Here is an 18,649-nt window from a genome sequence, read left to right on the forward strand (position 1 = left end):
GCACACCATCTTGTGCTAATATAATAACTCATTTAATAATGCCATTATATATGAATTGTTATTATTTTAATCCTGAAAAATAATCTCTTGATCGCTGGAGATAATTCTATCAAGTATACGTTACAAACACGCAACTATGTAATTAAATGTACTGGCACACCTATCGTTAACTTTACCGAGGCATTTTTTTAATTTATTGTCAAATATGCTATGAAATCTTTATATATTTATAAAGATAATAAAAACATTCGAAATATTAATTAATGTATGCTGTTAAAAATGAACATTTATTTTGATATTTTCAATTATGTTTTGATAATTAATTAATATATTCTTATATATAAATTAATACGCAATAATACGATATTATTAAATGATAACGTCGAATTTAATAAATAATGACCTTCCGGAAATGAAGGTGGTAAAGAATCCATATTGTCAATTACAAATCCTTCTTGTTCGTAAATTCCCTGAAATGAAATAGATTTAAATAATGGTTAATTAATTCCTGTTAAAATATTTATAATATAAAATCTGTATTCATTTCGGTATTATTATAATAAAATAATAATAGTTTATTATTTAAGATATAAAAATATATATATTTAGAACTAATTCGTTTATAGAATATTCCAAAAAATTAACATAGATTTTTTTAAATAACAATATTATATAATAAATTAAATATTCTTTTGTTTTTTTTAAATATAATCTAACATAATATATAATATATGTATATAATAAATAATAGAAAATATGAGTTTCAAAAATTTGTCATAGAATACAGATTTGTTTCTCTTTTTTACATAAAAAAAAATTCTTATTGACAATATAATCACATCTAATCTATCTACATACGAATACTTATTTTGTTCATTTAATTAAATTATATTTATATTTGTGCTTCTGTGTGTCTCAAATCATTTTTCATTTGTATCAATAAACTCGAAAAAATTGAGATTAAAGATTAATCATGATTCTATTATAATTTTAATACTTTACTCTATATATATATATGTTTTAATATATTTTATATTTTTAATAATTAAAATATTTACATACTGGTGTCGGAGGACAAGTGTTTATATTTACTGACTTCATAAATAAGTATCCCATAGAATCTTTTTCTTTTACAAAGTCACATAAATAACCTTCTATACGAAGTGGCATAGGAAGTGTATATTCACCCATTTGAGTGGAGAACGTATCAATTTCCACCTATGAGAAAAAAAAATGACGATAAGAATGAATGATTCGAATAATTTTTTATCTGGATATAAAATACAATTAAAATTTGCTACAGTATATTCAATTTATCAATCTTATTTTCTTATTCAACCTTTCAAGATATATTTTTATTTATTATATTACGAGTAACAATACGTACTTTGATAGAATTTTCAGGAATTTCAAGGATTTCCAGATATGAAATCATTTTGGATCCATATGTACTATCGTATTCTATATTTATTTCACATTCCTTTATATATTTTTCGTTTATATCGAAACATTCAGAATCTTCGAACACTATCTCGTAAGCTGCCTTTTATCAATAATAAAAATTATTTTTTATATTGAAGACTAAAAAATTTTTTTATTAGAACAGTAATATGTAAATATGAATAAAAGTTTTGTTATAAAAAATATATTTCTTTCTTTTTGATAGTATATTTCTTTTCTTTTAAATAGTACAAATAATTATGATCATTGATATTTGTGATAAATTATAGTAACAATATAAATTTTAAGATCTTTCAAAACATAACAAAATACAAATACTTTATGATCATCGTATCAGAACAAAAATCTATAAATATATTATATAACACTTTGTAATAGATAAATTTTATTATCAAGTTTTATAGTTCACTTTCAAGATGAAAAACGAAACAAAAATTTAATATTTTTAATAATTCTAATTTAATGGAGTACTTCAATCAAGCATTGAGAAATTAATAGATATTTTATATGTAGATTGTCAACATTATACATATAAAAAAAAAGAAAAAAAAAATTATATAATTTAAATTATCAAATATTTTATTAAAATTAAATATAAAAACTGACATTTTATTATTATATTTTATTCCTATATCATTTTTTTTAACAAAATATAATGTTTCATAGGAAATTTATTTTTATATAACATATATTGTATAAATTATTTATAATAAAAAATTAATTAAATATATTTACCTGTACCGTGCATTGTAACATACAAACTGTTAACAACCACAAAAACATTTTGATCCACAAAACGTATTGTATTCTGATACACAAGTACTTCAATTTATCATTAAACACTGTTTTTTTTTATTTATTAAGTTTATAGGAAAAAATCTGAGAATATAACGTGATTGGATTCGTGATTTTATCAGAAATCATTGTCTCGTGTAATTACTGACACGAAAGAATAACAAGCATTTTAAAACATCTCGTTTTTATATAACTATTTGTATTATTGTATATATGTATATATTGTTAACAAATCACGAAGTGAGATCTACATAAAAACACAAATAAAATTATTATTAGAATTATTAGAATTTTTTTGAAATTTTCTAAAATTCTAAACATAAAATATTTAAAACAATTTATTAATTATTTTACAAAGAAAAAAGTTTCTTACGAATAATAAATTCTTTTGGTTACAGATTATCGTTAAAAATAATAATTTCAATTTTTAAATTTTTAAAAACATCAATATTAAAGTCAAAAGTATATACATACTTTTTCATATCGATCACGATGACCAATCGATTCAAGATTTCCTAAACGAATTGTGCCCAAATCCAAAGGATAGGATCAATGGAGAAGAAAGTTTCGAAAATACGAACCTGTATCAACGTTCCCACAATATACCCATCGAATAATATTCTCGATATTAATCAATCAAGATCAAGATTTTCTTTCTAAATGAAAAACGTGCTCGCTTCACTTTCCAAAGGATGGAATATGTCAACGCAGCGTCACTTCGATAATACACCAGGTTACAAGGATGGACGCTTCACGAGCTTATTCCAATTCCGACTGAGCGGGCATACGGCTAAATGGATTTCGTCAATTCATTTACCACTTGATCTAGCCGCGCATTTCAATTATATGCGTACTCTTTGCCAATGGTATCCGGCCGTGGTGTGCACGCACGAGCCGCATCGACCGTTTCCCTGATAAAGTCGTGGGAGTGGATGCGGTCCACGATGCAATTGAATTAATCTCGATCGAACAACACCGCGGCACAAAACGAAACAGGAAATCGCGTTGTCGCGCGCGAAATCGAGCAAATGCGGCCACGCCGAATCTATTGGCCGTTATTAGCCGTAACTGTTTTCCAGAACGTTGCTCGTTATTGGCCCCGGCCACGGTTTTTCTTCCTGTTCCTCTCGTTTCCTCTTCCTCCTTCTCCTCTTCCGCGCTTCATTAATTAGAATGTAACCGGTGCGACGCGATTAAATTACTGGAATAGAAGTAATTTATTCGATGGCGAAGCAGCTTGATTGTCCAGAACGATATTTTCTGGATAAATTCTGGATGGATTTGAACGATTGAAAAATATGAACGTGTTGGCAAACATGTTCCGTATAAGAGGAGGAGAGGGAAAAGATGTTTGGCATTTAATAATCATTTCTTATTCCAAATATATCATTGTTATATATACGTATGGTTTGTGCTGTATATAAATCATTATAATTTAATTTAATGTAGGTATGTATAGTCTCTTAAATATAATTCATCATTAATTCTGAATAAAACCTCTTCCAATAATTGTAAAAGAATTGTAAACGTAAAGATTATTTTGATAAGTTTAGTAAACTGTGTTCAAAAGGAACATTTTTTCAAAGTATTCTAAATCACTGTTCTTTCTGGAATATTGTTTGGTATGACTCCTCTTTTAATGTGTGTGTCATTTCTTATAGATATGAGTCACTAGAATTTATAAATTTATTACTAGATATACACAAGTATAAACAAATAGAAAAATTGAAACAGTTATGTATGAAAAAATTTAAATCTCTACTTTTCATTTATATACACTTACATCGATGATTACTATGTTATTGGACGAAGTACAGATATATAATTGATGATATATGATTCATACTTACACAGACTTATCGATATAATCATAAGTAATAAAGATCAAATACATGCCGATCGGTGAAATATTTTGGAAAACATAATTGTTTGAAAAGAAAATTACATCTCTTCAAACAAGAAGATTAATCCATCCTAGATTGAAGATTAAAATTGCGTTGTCTCTCCAAATTCATCTCATTGGACAATCGAATTAAATTAGCCTGCTCATTTCTAAGAGCTCTCTTCAGCTCCTGAAGCTTCCATCCTGCCTCCATTTGCTTTTCCGCAATCTGTTTCTGCAAAGCAGCTATACGTTTGTTCAAAACATCCGTCGAATTCTCTGATCGTTGAGATGCTTCACATGGGACAGCTTTGGAATCTTGTTGCACCATGTCTGATGTCAATTCACATATCTTGTCATGAAGTTCTGCCAATTGCGTAAGTGTCAACGACTGAAATGAAACGCGATAAACAAGGCATTCAGACGAATATATAATTCATAGATTATGATGTTTAATGAAATATTATTTCTGCACTTACATTTAACCAACCATCAGGATCGAAGGCACCAAGTTCCTGAATATATCAAAATAATTAAATTATATGTTAAATGTATTATATTTTTTTAATATTGTAAATATCGATAATATATGAATAAATTTAATAGATATTTTTTATAATTAAATATTACATTTAAATATTTAAATAATAATATGTGTCATTTTGTAAATTATATTGTTATATATTGTTTTTGAAATGACTATTAATTATTTAAAATATAATGTAATAAAATAAAATTAAATAAAATATAATTTTTGATTTATCGTGAATATTGCACATACCACAGGTTTTAATAATTTAGCAAGATTTTGTATTTCTTGTTCCGCCTTATTAATATTGATACTTAAATTTTGAGACATCTTCAACAAATCCTCAATATCCTTTGTTGTATTTATTGGATTATTCATTTCTGATTCTTCCAATTTATCCGCCATTTTAGGTTCTGCACCCTTACCGTCTAAATAATTAATGTAATCTCGAAGACGTTGTACACCTATTTTAAATAAGGAAAAAACATATATTTTGTATTTTATAATTTAAAAAAAGAAATTAAAGATGAAAAATATAATTTTTTTAAATGTAACTCAATGAAAAAGTAAAACTATTATCAAATATGTATATATAAATCTTCAAGATACAGGAAAATATTTGAAAACAATATTTGTATTATTACATCTTCTCAAATTTTAAAATCTTTATTTTTCAAAATGTTAATTCATTAAAAACTTAAATTATTTTTTATTCCTTATTATTTTGATTTTTATCCTGATTATATGAATAACAATCTCCTATTTTTTATTATTCTTAGTCGACCAAACAATACAATGTTTAATTTTAATAATTTCAATGTTCGATATGTTTTTTTTAATTTTCGTACATCCGGTAATTCGCGTGTATAATTTGTTGCTTTCAGCTTGAACCATAGGATCGTTTAATGTCTTATCATAAGCTTCGTAATATTAAGCTAGTAATATGCTGATACGTTTAGCCAGATATTGTAAACTGCGATTAAAACATGGATATACTTACACGCACTCGAAGATAATACGTGTAATACGTTTTCTAATCGCCTAATCGATCGATTCTGATCAAATTAATTAGCATGGTATTACGTCAAACTTATTACCATGTACAAAATATGTATATATACTGCATGTATGTACATGTAATATGTATATACACATAGATTAGTGCGAGTCAATGACAGATAAAAATTGTTCAACTTTGAACTATATATGAATTCTTATTTTTATCTTTCAATAAAAAAAATTATTTATAATATGTACGTACGTGGTAACGTTAATAAAAATAGATATAAAATAGAAGATAAAAATAGGTATTTATAAATATTTAAAATGAAGAAATTTTAAATAGTATCGTTGCTTTAACGCTATTTAAGAGATGTTAAAAATTTTAAAAGAGAAAATCTTCGTTTTTATTTGAATTAATTAACAGAATTAGAAACTAAATATAAGATTTGAATATATATTTTAACTTATAAAAAGAAAACTTTATAAAACGAACTCTATAATTCTACAAAAAGAAAAGAAATATAATGGTACATACGATAAATATTTTTTCGAGTCTATATTCAAATGAATCAGATATTGTGAACGATTAAAAATTATAAATAATCTCAATTAATAATGATAATGAAGAAGCAATAAAGCGACAAAAATAAATTCTTATAACATATATAACATATGCACATTCGAAATCTTTATTCTATTCTTTATACCTTTTAACTGATTTTCAAAATTTTTCCGCAGTATTTTGTTTGCTTCAATATACTCGCTGCAATCATCCAGAATGTCTTTGTCGATTTCTGTCTCTTTTTGATCCAAATCTTTATCTACACACACACATATATATACAATGAATAATTCCTAGAAAATAATTTTTTCATTTTGGAGATATTTTTCTAAAAATTGGAAAACCAAATTTATCGAGTGATCTCGTTCATTTCTAAATAACATTAATAAATACAATATCTATAAAAGGAAGAAAAAAATATACGTGGAATTAATAAAAATCCTCATCCCGATTTTTTTATTAATATTGTATAATCTTTGCTCGAATTTGCAAAGATAGATCTCTGTCGCTACCAAATTTGCAGCATTGAAAATTTCAAATAATTGAAACGCTACTGTATTAATTATCATACCTAAAGCTTTTTTCAGTTTGTCATTTTCTGTTTTTAATTTAGTCAGTTGTTTGCGCAATTTTTCGTTCTCTTTCTGGCAATCGTATAAATCGCTTTTCAATTTTGCATTTGTGGCCTTCAACTCGTCAATCTCTTTGTCCAGCTCCATATCCTTTTCCTTTCTTATGTCTCTGTCTTCCCTCGCCTTGGTCAAATCGACCCGCAAGTCGGTATAATCTTTTTTCAATTTGTTCAAATCTTCTTTTAATCTATCCGCTTCGCTTTTCGCATTGATCAAGTTGTCTTGCAATTTCACATTCTCCGACTTCAGCTTCTCCAATTCTTTAAGCAACCTATTATTCTCCTCTTGGCAATCGTCTAATTCTGTTCTAAGTGTCGTGTTTTGATCTTTCAATTCGTCATTTTCCCTCTTCACCCTGACCAGATCTTTTTCCAACGCGGCAGCACGTTCTCTAAATGTATCTCTCTCCTCTTTCAGATTAGCAAGTTCAGTTTGCAAATTATTGTAATCGTTTTGCAAATTATTGTAATCGTTTCGCAAATTATCCAAATCATTCTTCAAATTTAACGATTCGTTTTTCGCATTATCTAAATCATCCTGCAATTTTTTATTGACTGATTTTAATGCATCCAATTCCGGGCTCGGCTTATCCAATTCCTTTTGAGCCTCTTCCAACTGTTTCTTCAAATTATCAACCTCCTGTATCGAGTCCTCGAGAGTATCGATTTTATTTTTCAAATCGTCATTCTCTTTTTTCAGATTGTTCAATTGAGTCTCCATGCCCTTCAAATTATCTTTCACCACGGTTAATTCTTTAGACAATTCCGTGTTCCTCTCGTTCAGATTCTCGATCTCATTCTTCAGATTCGCACTTTCATCTTTCAATGCGTCCAATTGTTTATTCAATTTTGCTATTTCCGCATTCAGCTTGTCATTCTCGTTCTTCAGCTTGTCATTTTCATCACGAGTCTTATTCAATTCCTCCTTCAACGCTTTCAACTCCTCTTTCAGATTGGTCGATTCCTTTGCCATTGTATCTTTGACAGCCGTTTGTTTCTCCAATTCGTTTCTGAGATTGTTCAAATCTTCACGCGTACGATAGAGTTCCTTGACCAATTCTTCTTTCTCCGCTGATAAATTCGTTAACTGATTTTCCAGAGACTTCATCTTTGCCTCCATATCCTCGAGCTTCTTCTTCGACTCGTCGAGCTCCCTCTTCAAACGATCATTCTCCGTTTCCATTTTATCCAGATTCCTCTTCATCTCGTTGATTTGCGATTGCAATTTATCATTTTCAGTCTTGCAACTTTGAAGATCCGATCTTAATTTTTCCGCGGCCGTTTTCTCCGCGTCCAAATTCGTCTTCAATCTGTCGATCTCCACCCTCTGCCCATCACCCTCTCCTCTCAATTTCCCGAACTCGTCCTCCAAACTTCTCTTGTCTTGAAGAAGTTTCGTGTTCTCAGATTTCAGACCGTCCAATTCGGTTGTCAATCTATTGTAATCATCCTTCAAACTCCTCAGAGGTTCCAATTCGGACTTTAACGCGCTATTGGCGTTTTTCAACACAAAGATTTCCTCTCTGCAATCACTCAACTCGTTCTTCGCCGATGCCAGTTGTTTTCCTAGATCGTCTATGTCGCTTCTGTACTTGCTGTTATCCGCTCTCAATTTTTCTAATTCTATCTTCAACGCTTCTAGTTCGGAATTCAAGGAAGCGATTTGTATATCACTCTTATCTTTGGCCGATTTTTCCGCTTCCAATGTTTTCTTCTGTTGGTCCAATTGCGACGTTAAATCGGTCAATTTTTTATTCAGATCGTCTTTCTCGTTTTTCAGTTTGATCAGATCCGATTCAATAGCTTTTTTCGCAGTCTGTAAAAATTTAATATTAAATTTGAAAACGTTTTCTATGTGATATGTATATAGTGTGTAATATTAATTTTAGTTTAGAAAGAATGAAAACTCGTATCGATATTTTGAAAATTTTTCTCTTAAAGATTTTCATAAAAATTTTATTTAGTCACGATGAAAATATTTTATATGAAATATAATATTTCCCATGAATATATATAAACAATAATAAATAATAATATATTAAATGATAATAATAATAAATAATAATATATTAAATGAAATTAAATTTATATTCACTTGCTAAGCAAATAATTTATTTTACCTGACATTCGCTTAAATCTTTCAACATTTTCTCGAGATCAGCTTTTAATTTTTCATTATCCAATTCGAATTTACAATGCTCCACTTTCCAATGGTCTATCTCCGCTTCCTGATCAGCGATTTTCTGTTTCAGTTGTTCGATTGTTTTCTGCAAATTGATAATATCTTCTTTCAAATTATCACATTCCGTCTTCAAATTCAATACAACTTCTCCCGTCTCCGATAACTTCGCTTTAAGATCTTTATTTTCCTGTTTCAAATCGTCGTTCTCCGCTCTACAGTTGTCCAGTTTCTTATTCAAATCTTGCACTTGATCCTCCAATATTTTCAAAGCGTTTCGCATATTTGTATTGTCGAGCATTTCTCTATCTAATTTAGCTTTTAATTCGTTCATCTCGTTTCTCAAAACCGTCAATTCATTTTGCGATTTCTCGTTCTCGCTTCGTGCACGCGACAACTGCGATTCCAAAATCTGAATTTTATCTTCAGTTTCCTTGAGCTCGCTTTTTAATTTATTCGTTTCATCGTTCAACGATTTCAATTGTTCTTGTAATTTTTCAAGTTCGTCCTTCAATTTGTTATTTTCGTCTTTCAAATTGTTATTTTCATTCTTGCAAGATTCCAACTCATTTTTTACCTTCGTATTCTCACTTTCTAATTCATCATTCTGCTTTTTCAATCTTTCATTTTCCGTCTTATTCTCCGCCAATTGCTTGTTCAATCGATCTTTCTCATCTTTCAAAGTAGAATTTTCGTCCTTCATGTTAGTTAATTCACTGGCTAAACTGTCCCCCTCGCCCCTAAGTCCATGAACTTGAGATTTCAACTCGTTGTTCTCATTTTTCAAGTTTTCCATCTCCTCCACACATTTGTTAAGACCGTTTTTCAAAGAGCTCATCTCGGTTTTCAATTGATCGATCTCCTTCCCAGCATTTTCCAATTCCTTTTTCAAACGATCCACTTCAGCACGCAAATCGCTATCTTCTACTTTCGCTTCATCCAACTTTTTGCTAGCCTCGGTTAATTTTTCTTGCAGTTCTGAAATTTTTGGTTTCAGATCGGCAACTTCGTTCGTCAAGCGATCCCTTTCAGATTCCAAGCCTTGAACTTCCGATTTAAGATCCTTGTTCTCAGTTTTTAGCTTTTCTATCTCGTCAACACACTTCTCGAGAGCGTCTTTCAGAGAAGCTATCTCGGATTTCAATTGATCGATCTCCTTTCTACCATTTTCCAATTCCTGCTTCAAACGATTCAACTCGTTGAGTAAATCGGCGTTTTCCGATCTCATTTTGTCCAATTCCTTTACAGTGCTGGCCAAATTTTCTTCCAATTCCGTGTTTTTAGCTTTCAAATTCACATTTTCGTCCAACCAGGTCGCTTCGACCTTCATGTCCTCCGTCTTAAGCTTCTCGTTCTCTACCTTCAGTTTTTCCATCTCGTCCACACATTTATCGAGAGCATCCTTCAACGTAGATATCTCTGATTTCAATTGCTCGATCTCTTTCTTGTTTTTTTCCAATTCCCTTTCCAAATTATCGATTTTAGCACGTAAATCGGCATTCTCCGACTCCACTTTGTCCAATTCTTTCTTAGCGTTGTCCAACTTGTGTTCCAATTCCGAAGTTCTCGTTTTCAAATCGTCGTTTTCTTTCTTCAACTCGCCATTTTCGGTCTTCAAGTTCTGCATATTTTGTTGCAGTTCTCGAAACTCCACGTCCTTTAACTCCTCCTTATCCTTTAACGCATCACCGGCCGCTTTCATCTCGTCTACCTCTCTCTTCGACTCTTCAAGGTCGTCCTTCAAAGCCTTTACATCCTCCTTCAACGTCTCATTCTCGAGTTTCATCGCGTCCAAGTTCCTCTGCAACTCGTTCTTCTCCGTTTTCAGTTTGTCGAGTTGTTCATCGGCCTTGTCCAATTCCGTTTTCAGATTTTCGTTCTCCGTCAACGTTCGTTCCAGCTCCCTCTTCACACTCTCATTCTCGTCCAGCAACGCGTCCCGTTCTCGCTCCACGTTGCTCAATTTATTCGAGAGATCGTCGATTTGCGTCTCCAAATTGCCCATCGTTCGCTTCATGCTCTCGTTATCCTCGTTTAACTGTTTATTTAAATCCTCGAGCGCCTTCTTCTGTCCCATCAAATCATCGTTCTCGCCTCGCAACCGTTCGAGCTCAGCCCATAAATTTTCGTTGTCCTCCTTCAACTTTTTCGACTCTTCCAACTGGTCGCGAAGTTTATCGTTCTCCATCCTTTCCACCTCTATCTCATTCTTCAGATCCAAATTTTCCTTTTGCAATCTCTCGAGCTCGCCTCTGTTATCCTCCAGCTCCTTCTCCAACTCTGATAGCTTCATCTCGAGGACATCCATGTCCTTGCAACACGCCTCGAGTTCTTTGTTCTTTATCCTTTGCTCCTCCAACTCATTCCTCAGATTCTCGAGCTTCTCGTTCAAACTCGCCTGATCATCGAGCCTCGCCTCTAACGCCTCAACCTTGCTCTTGTAATATTCCTCCAGCTTAGCCTTGTCTTCCAATATCTGTATTATTTGATCGTTCCTCTCCTTCAATGTGTCGCGCATCGTGTTTAACTCCTCCATTATTTCGCCTTTCGATTCCCTCAGTTCGTACAATTCCGGCTCCAGGTGTTCCAGCTTAGCTTTCAAACCTTCCAAACCGAGCAAGTTTATCTCTGATTGTCTTAACGTGTTCAGAAGATCCGAAATCTGAAAGAGGAGGGAGTCTCTTTTTTTGTAAAGAATACAAATCATAAACAAGTAAGATTTTAATATTTCTTCCAAATGAAAATCGTATAATCTTCGCATTAATTATACACATAAAGTTAACAAGGCATCTAAACTTTTCCATTACGTTGATGTTTCAAAAGAAGAAAATACAAGGAAGAAAACTATTCTTTTTTTTTCACCGACTATGTCTTTTTTACATCACCTTTCTCTGTCTCTAAAAAAAAGTCTCTGAATACTAATTAACCTGTTACCTGCACTTTCCATTCTTAGCAACTTTCCATCTCAAACGACAAACGAACGCTTCAACGTATCGTAACAGAGAACGAAAGAGAGAGAGAAAGAAAAAAAAATCAAGAGCCAGCAAAGGAAAAACTCATCCCCATTAAGTTTGCTACCATTTGTGCTTTTCAACACTATACCTTCTCGTCTTTCTTCTTGAGATCCTGTTTCATTATCGCTATTTGCTCCTCCAGACTTTTCAAAATGACCATCTGCTCCAATTCCTTGTTCAACGTATCGATTTGATTGTTCTTCTCCTCCAACTCTTTGGTCAGATTGGCCACCGTTTGCTCGCAATTATTCAATTTGTTCAACAAATCTTCGATATCGATGTATTCAGGCACAGTGACCGTCTCGACCACTTTCACTTCCCTCGGCTCCTCTATATCTTTCATCTTTTGCTCACACAGGGCCAACGCGCGTTTCAAATCGGCCACTTCGGTCTTAAGCTTTTCGTTCTCGGAACGCAGATCTTCGCAGCTCTTCGAGATGGACACCAACGTCTCGATTGGCTCTCCTTTCATCAGGTCACGAAGCTTCGCCCTTAGACGATGTATCGCCGGGCAGCTGACGTCCTCCTCGGTCCGCGCCAATTTCAACTTCAATTCCGATATCATGTCTCGCAATCTGTCGAGAAAGGGCGAAAAAGTTCCTTTGACACTTTTAGAAAAAATGAAGGGATGCGAGATTTTTTTTTTTTTTAAATTTCAGATCGGTCTAAAGTTTTATAATTCAGCTTGTTTTGATTCAGAGTTTAATTTCTAGGAAACGATCGTTTCGAAAAATAGTGAATTTTACTTGAATTTTATCTGAAGGAGATGAAATAAAATGGATAATTCTATGTTAATATGATATTTGATTTGGGATAAAGTATCGTGCGTTTTGAATTTTCAAGTATTACTATATGCTAAGAGATCAACTATCCTGGATCGTTTAAAAAGAAAAATTAAATTGATATTTTTATTAGTTTCTAAAACAGGTTATAATATTTTGGTATATTTTTTCCATCGATTATCGATATTGTAAATAAATTTGAATATTAAAAAGAAATAAAAAACACAGATTGCGAATAAAGAATGATAGATCTATTTAGAGAAATAAAATATCGAATATCAATGAACAATATAAGAATGATTACATTCACAAACTAAGCTTTGAGAGATCAATCGTCTTACATAATCTAATCCATAAATAAATCATACAAACATTTAAGAATGAATCAAACAAGATTTATCGAGAACGTTGTGCGAATACACCAAAGAAAAATTTTAACAATACTTGTGAAAAAACATTGAAATATTCATTAATTAATTAACTCTTCGAATATATATAACATATATACGCCGTACACATTACTAGAAAATTATAAAATATTAAAGAAATCTGACTGAAAGCACGTTTCAATTTCTAAATTTCTTTTAGAACAAACACAAATACTTATGCCGATTTATTTGCAAATTCGTCCGAAACGCATCACCCTGTACCGTGTCGTTTTCCTAATAATTCGCCGACCGGAATAGGAAACGATTAAACGAGATCTACGAGGTTTACGAGGGAGAGAAAGTGGCAAGCAGTACTCTTTCTTTTCAAGCGCGAAACGCTCCCTAAAATATCTCATCTTCTCCCTGAGGAAGAAAATCGTGGCGCCAGGATCGTCGCAACAGTCTCGTTCGGCGAGAGTTTCCTCCAGATCCCTCACTTTATCTTCGAGCGCCGCGTTTGCATTTTGCAGCCTTTCGATTTCTTCCCGGGAGTGCACCAGCAGTGGATCGGGCTTCAATATCTCATCCGCATTTACACCTACACAAAAACACATCTAATCTTTAGGAACATTCGGAACAGTACACGTGCACACATCTCGATATACAGCTCGAAGAAAGAGCTCTCTGAATTTTCAAGCGAAAATCCTTGAAGCGAGAAAGTCTTCGGATCTACCGTTCGAAGAGACGGTTTGTATCGCTATTACCAGCCGGATGTGTAGGATAAATGTGTGATAATCCATGATATATAGGGGGAAATTGTGTAAATAGCATGGAAAAGAATAGTGGAAGCGAGAGATTACTACACTTTTGAAGGAAATAGGAGGGAAAGACGTAAGAAAAATTATTCGTTCTATTCTAATCGACGTTATTTTTTTACTCTTTTCGGGGAGGGAATTTTTTGAATTTTTTCACGGAATAATTCCATCCATATGTACAGAATATAATACAATTTTCTTGTCGATATTATCACTTTCGAGTTCGAAATGATATCTATAAAAATATTCCGCTCATACATTGCTCATAAATCCCCGTAGCGTCTTAATATTCATTTCGAGGCATTAATTTGCATTGTCGACAACACGGGAACAATTTCGAGCTAATCAAATTAACGAGACACCCGGTGTGTATAATTTCACCCGTTCTGCTTTTTGCAGCGCTAATTGCACGGAACGACTACCCCCTACTAAACGACTAATTCATAAGGGAACGAGGAGAGACTCGAACGAAAGGGTATCCGTACAGAATTCCAATTAATCAATTTCGCGCGAGCCACCTGCTAGTCGAAGCGGAGAGAGAAAGAAAGGAAGAGGGAAAAGAGAGAAAGAGAGGGGGGAAGGGGGAATGGGAAAGATACGAAATATCATACATCGATACCGAATGTCTGGAGGGTTTGTTTCAGAGACCTATTTTCGCTCTCGAGCTGAAGTCTTTCCATTCGCCACTTCTTCATCTGACACTTCATTATCGTGAGCTTCCTCAGGGCAAACGAGAGGTCCTGGATCTCCGACTCTTTGGAAGTGTCTTTGAAGGGATTGTAACTGCAGCAACAGCACGGCTCGTTCGGGAAATCGTCCGATTCCAACGACGCCATTATCCTACGGCTAATCTTTTCAAGTTTTTCAACGTAATTGCAAACCGAGACGAGAATTTTAAGATCGATCTGTACCTATAAGAAGGAAACGGAGAGCCGGGTTCAGAAGCTGAGGGAAAAGGAATTTTAATATATAGATTGATTTATTCTAACCAATCATTCCCTCCCCCCTTGAGTTATCTACCACTCGAATAATTTCTTTTATTTTAATTCCACGATTTCGGTCATTTAAGATTAATTTATAATAAACGTATCGAGCAAGATCATTCGATGCAAGTGTAGCAGTATACCCGTATTAAAAAATTATAAATTAAATTCATCGTAAGTAACATTTTAACATTCAATTTCCGGCGACTAAAATAACGCGCCCGTATTTAATCTTACGACGTTCATTCGCAGCAAGTTTCTCCACGAGGGATGATAATGGCCAAACATTGTTAAAAAGGGGGAAAAACGACAAGAAAGATAAACGCTTTGACTTGAATAAAATACATAATTCATAAGTCCGTTCATAAAGGAAAAGGCTATGAATTCGCATCAAGACCATTATCAACGGTTACGGTACAAGACTTGCCACTTTTAAAGGAACGTAAAACCGCGTTTGGGCATTCGAACGATCGGTGTCCTTACTTCGTTCCCGATCCTCTAAATTCCCATTCCATCCATTCGCCGTATCATATTTTTACAGGTTATCCGTAACGTAACTGTTCCTCGGCCGCCAATGGGGACGAGTCATCGATGTAAGCGAATTTACGGTCGTAAACCGATTATAGACAGTTCGTCGCGCCTAAGCGCGAAACTGCCCCAACGCAGGACAAAACATTTAGCCTGGATACGTGTATACGCGAAAGAGGAAGCCAGGTTAGGGTGATGTATATTTCACAGCGGCAGTCACACTTTTGCTGCCACACGACCGCGGTCATCGATGAAGATCGATAATCTGATTTAACGTCAGACCGGTCTGTTTTATTGGGGCCGCGTAAATAAATTCGTTCAAATCTCGATGACGGTTAGGTACGATAACGTTTTTCATTCACCGATATTATTTATTTATCGGGAAACTGGTTCGGTGTGCGAGCACGATTTACGATTACTTCCGCCACGGTTTTTAAATTATAGAACATCGGCCAAAAAATATTTTCTTTTGCACGCGATTGATTATTCCTCATTCTTTCTGAACGTAATCTCATAATTTGATTAGATACGTTGGGTCGTTCTTAGTCGAGCGAATATCTGAATCCATGAACTGTTAATCCTTTAAACGCTATTATTCGAGGAACAGATCCTTTATTATAATTAATCAAGACTGCTTTAAATTTCCACGTGTGCTTATCCGGATCATTCTCTCGCTAATTTTTAAATACGTTATATTTACATATTCTCGTTTCCCCAAATTATATTTATATTCATACTCTCGATAAATTTATGAAAATTTCGTCCAAACACAATGAAATATGTTTTTTAATCAATTCGAGCAGATTGGTTCAGGAATTTCTGCGAATTCTGCCGGTATCTAAGCATTAACGTTGCACACGTTTCCGAGAGAGAGATCTAATTACAGCCGCGTTATTAAAATACATTCCGTTTGTATGCAACTCGTCAACCGAGCTCATCTTTCGAAAACTGGCAGTCCCTTTCCATTTTCGCTTTGTGCATCCGATACAGGCGATCGGGAGACGTTGCGGATGTAATTAAAAGGGCGCGAAGGGGAAAGCTCTCTTTCCGGATCGGCGAGGAAAGTTGTCTCGTTAAAAAGGGAATCGTTGGTCCGCGACTTAGCAGTTACTTATCATCCAGATTTGGCGAAAAGTTTCGAAAGAAACCGGAAACTTTCGAATCGTATCCTCATCCGTGGAGTTCCGCCATGTTCGCGTAATTAAATTAGGGGGGCGCCCTCCGTTAGAATTTCGTTATTAAAAGCCTCGATATTAACTTTTACATATTTATTATAAAACTTGGGTGAAACTTCCGGAGAAAAAAAAAGGAAAAAAAACTTGGATGAAACGAACGACGATTCCGTTTTGTCGTGATTAGTTTCGTAGAGAGAACTTTGTATACTGAGCGCGGAGAGGAGGGACGCAAAGATGTTCGATCTTTCGAGAAGTTGAACAATTTATATTAATTCCCTTGAATTGCCAATAAACGCGAGGAATCGTAGAGGCGATTATTGATAACGATACCATGTATTAAAAGTTTTGAATAATCATCTGGATGGATATGCATATATATATATTTTAACATTTTCGATTAAACGATATTTCAAAGGTTAAAACGAGCAAAGAATTCTTTTAAAGTGTGAAGATAGTTTTTCTGAATGGAAATATCATTGATTGTTGAATCGTTCGATTAATTTATTTATATTATTTTAGAACTAGTAAAATTATTTTATTAAATGTGTATTTCTTTGAATAGTGTCGATAATTAATTTTGTTATATATTTTTTAATTAACAATTTGATGTAACAAGAAACTAGCTACTAAAACGAATCATCGATATGCGTTAAACTCTCGTGTAAAAGTTAGTTCACAGCTACGAAACTTTTGATTCACGTTCAATTTAAATGATTGATAATTGAATTACAATTCACCAACTCTCGTTAAGAATATTATATTGGATGTTCCAATTTTAAGAAACTTATACAACGATACGAAAGTTTCCGAACAATTGCAAAGAGATTTATCTTCGGTTCAATTACTTATACTCGTAAATTTATTACACGAGAGTATCTTTTTAATTAAATCTGCAGAGTGAAAATTTAGAAAATTTAAAACAGTGTAGCAAAACTAATATTTGACATTAAAAAAAAAAAAAAAAAAGAAAAAAGAAACGATTAAATCTAGATAAATATAATTATCAATACAAATGTTCTGTACTTCAATTCATGATAATTTTATTCAAGAAATTTATTCAATAAATTATCCTTATAAAAATTTGTTATTATTCTATTCTTTATCTACTTTTTAATAACAATACGTTTATTTTAGATAATTTAGACAATGAAATCATCTTTCAATATTTTATAAAATGAATAATATTCATTATATATTCATATATATCTAGAAAATATTAGCTAATAATTGCAGTTGATGCTGAATTAAAAAAAGTATGTATATATATATATATATAAAATATTATTCTATAATTTATTCTAAACAAAAGAGATGCATCATTTCTACGACCTGAAACTACAAATATGTGTCAAATGAATTTTCAGTGACGTAACCACAAACATTCAAACCATAAATTTTTTTCAAAAGTACCGTAAAAATGTAATATGCTTCAAGGAAAATGAAAATTTCATTCAGAGGATGAAAATTATACGTAAAGATGCAATAAATAATATAATAATTCTTTCTGGCATTTGAAATATCTTTTTACTGCAATTATATTTAAATCTGCAAAAAAAAGTTTAACAAATGTTAGTGCAGAGTTTGATTTCAAGGTACAATATGTATAACTAATATCAAAATATCAAAATAATTATATCATTTAATTTTCCATGTACAAGATTAATTTAGAAAATTAATTAAAAATTAAATTCTCATATAAGTTCTTAGAATTCATACCATTACATATGATTTGTTATATACAAATGATGAATTAATTCGAATATTATACCAATTTACAAAGATCCTGCATTAATTAATCCTGCAACGATACATTGAAGTATTTCACAAGGATACTCATTTTCATATTATATTTTTCCAAAATAACATAAATATTACAAATATAAAATTTATTTAACAATGCTTCAAATATGTTAATCATCCAAAATTATATTGTTGAATTTTTA

General features: G+C 32.3%; 2 protein-coding genes across 3 annotated transcripts; both read right to left on the minus strand.

The window, feature by feature from the left end:
- Nucleotides 1-266: 266 nt before the first annotated feature.
- LOC108001412 (uncharacterized) lies at nucleotides 267-3,334 on the minus strand. Its single transcript, XM_062075572.1, has 5 exons — nucleotides 2,838-3,334; nucleotides 2,197-2,503; nucleotides 1,388-1,543; nucleotides 1,063-1,218; nucleotides 267-470 (listed from the first exon to the last, which is right to left on the minus strand). Exons 2-5 carry the CDS (start codon nucleotides 2,242-2,244, stop codon nucleotides 324-326), a joined length of 507 nt encoding a protein of 168 aa, XP_061931556.1. The 5' UTR covers nucleotides 2,245-2,503; nucleotides 2,838-3,334; the 3' UTR covers nucleotides 267-323.
- A 279-nt stretch (nucleotides 3,335-3,613) lies between these two features.
- LOC108001411 (uncharacterized) lies at nucleotides 3,614-17,675 on the minus strand. Of its 2 annotated transcripts, XM_017062407.3 has the most exons (9): nucleotides 14,669-17,675; nucleotides 13,581-13,803; nucleotides 12,144-12,630; nucleotides 8,983-11,703; nucleotides 6,803-8,678; nucleotides 6,377-6,490; nucleotides 4,920-5,131; nucleotides 4,618-4,653; nucleotides 3,614-4,529 (listed from the first exon to the last, which is right to left on the minus strand). In XM_017062407.3, exons 2-9 carry the CDS (start codon nucleotides 13,619-13,621, stop codon nucleotides 4,221-4,223), a joined length of 5,796 nt encoding a protein of 1,931 aa, XP_016917896.3. In that variant the 5' UTR covers nucleotides 13,622-13,803; nucleotides 14,669-17,675; the 3' UTR covers nucleotides 3,614-4,220. The 2 variants fall into 2 exon arrangements, with proteins under 2 accessions (XP_016917896.3, XP_061931554.1); XM_062075570.1 differs by lacking the exon at nucleotides 14,669-17,675 and having other exon boundaries at nucleotides 13,581-14,609.
- Between the last annotated feature and the right edge of the window lie 974 nt (nucleotides 17,676-18,649).

This window comes from Apis cerana, linkage group LG5 (genome assembly GCF_029169275.1).
Source record: "Apis cerana isolate GH-2021 linkage group LG5, AcerK_1.0, whole genome shotgun sequence".
NCBI classification, from domain to species: domain Eukaryota; kingdom Metazoa; phylum Arthropoda; class Insecta; order Hymenoptera; family Apidae; genus Apis; species Apis cerana.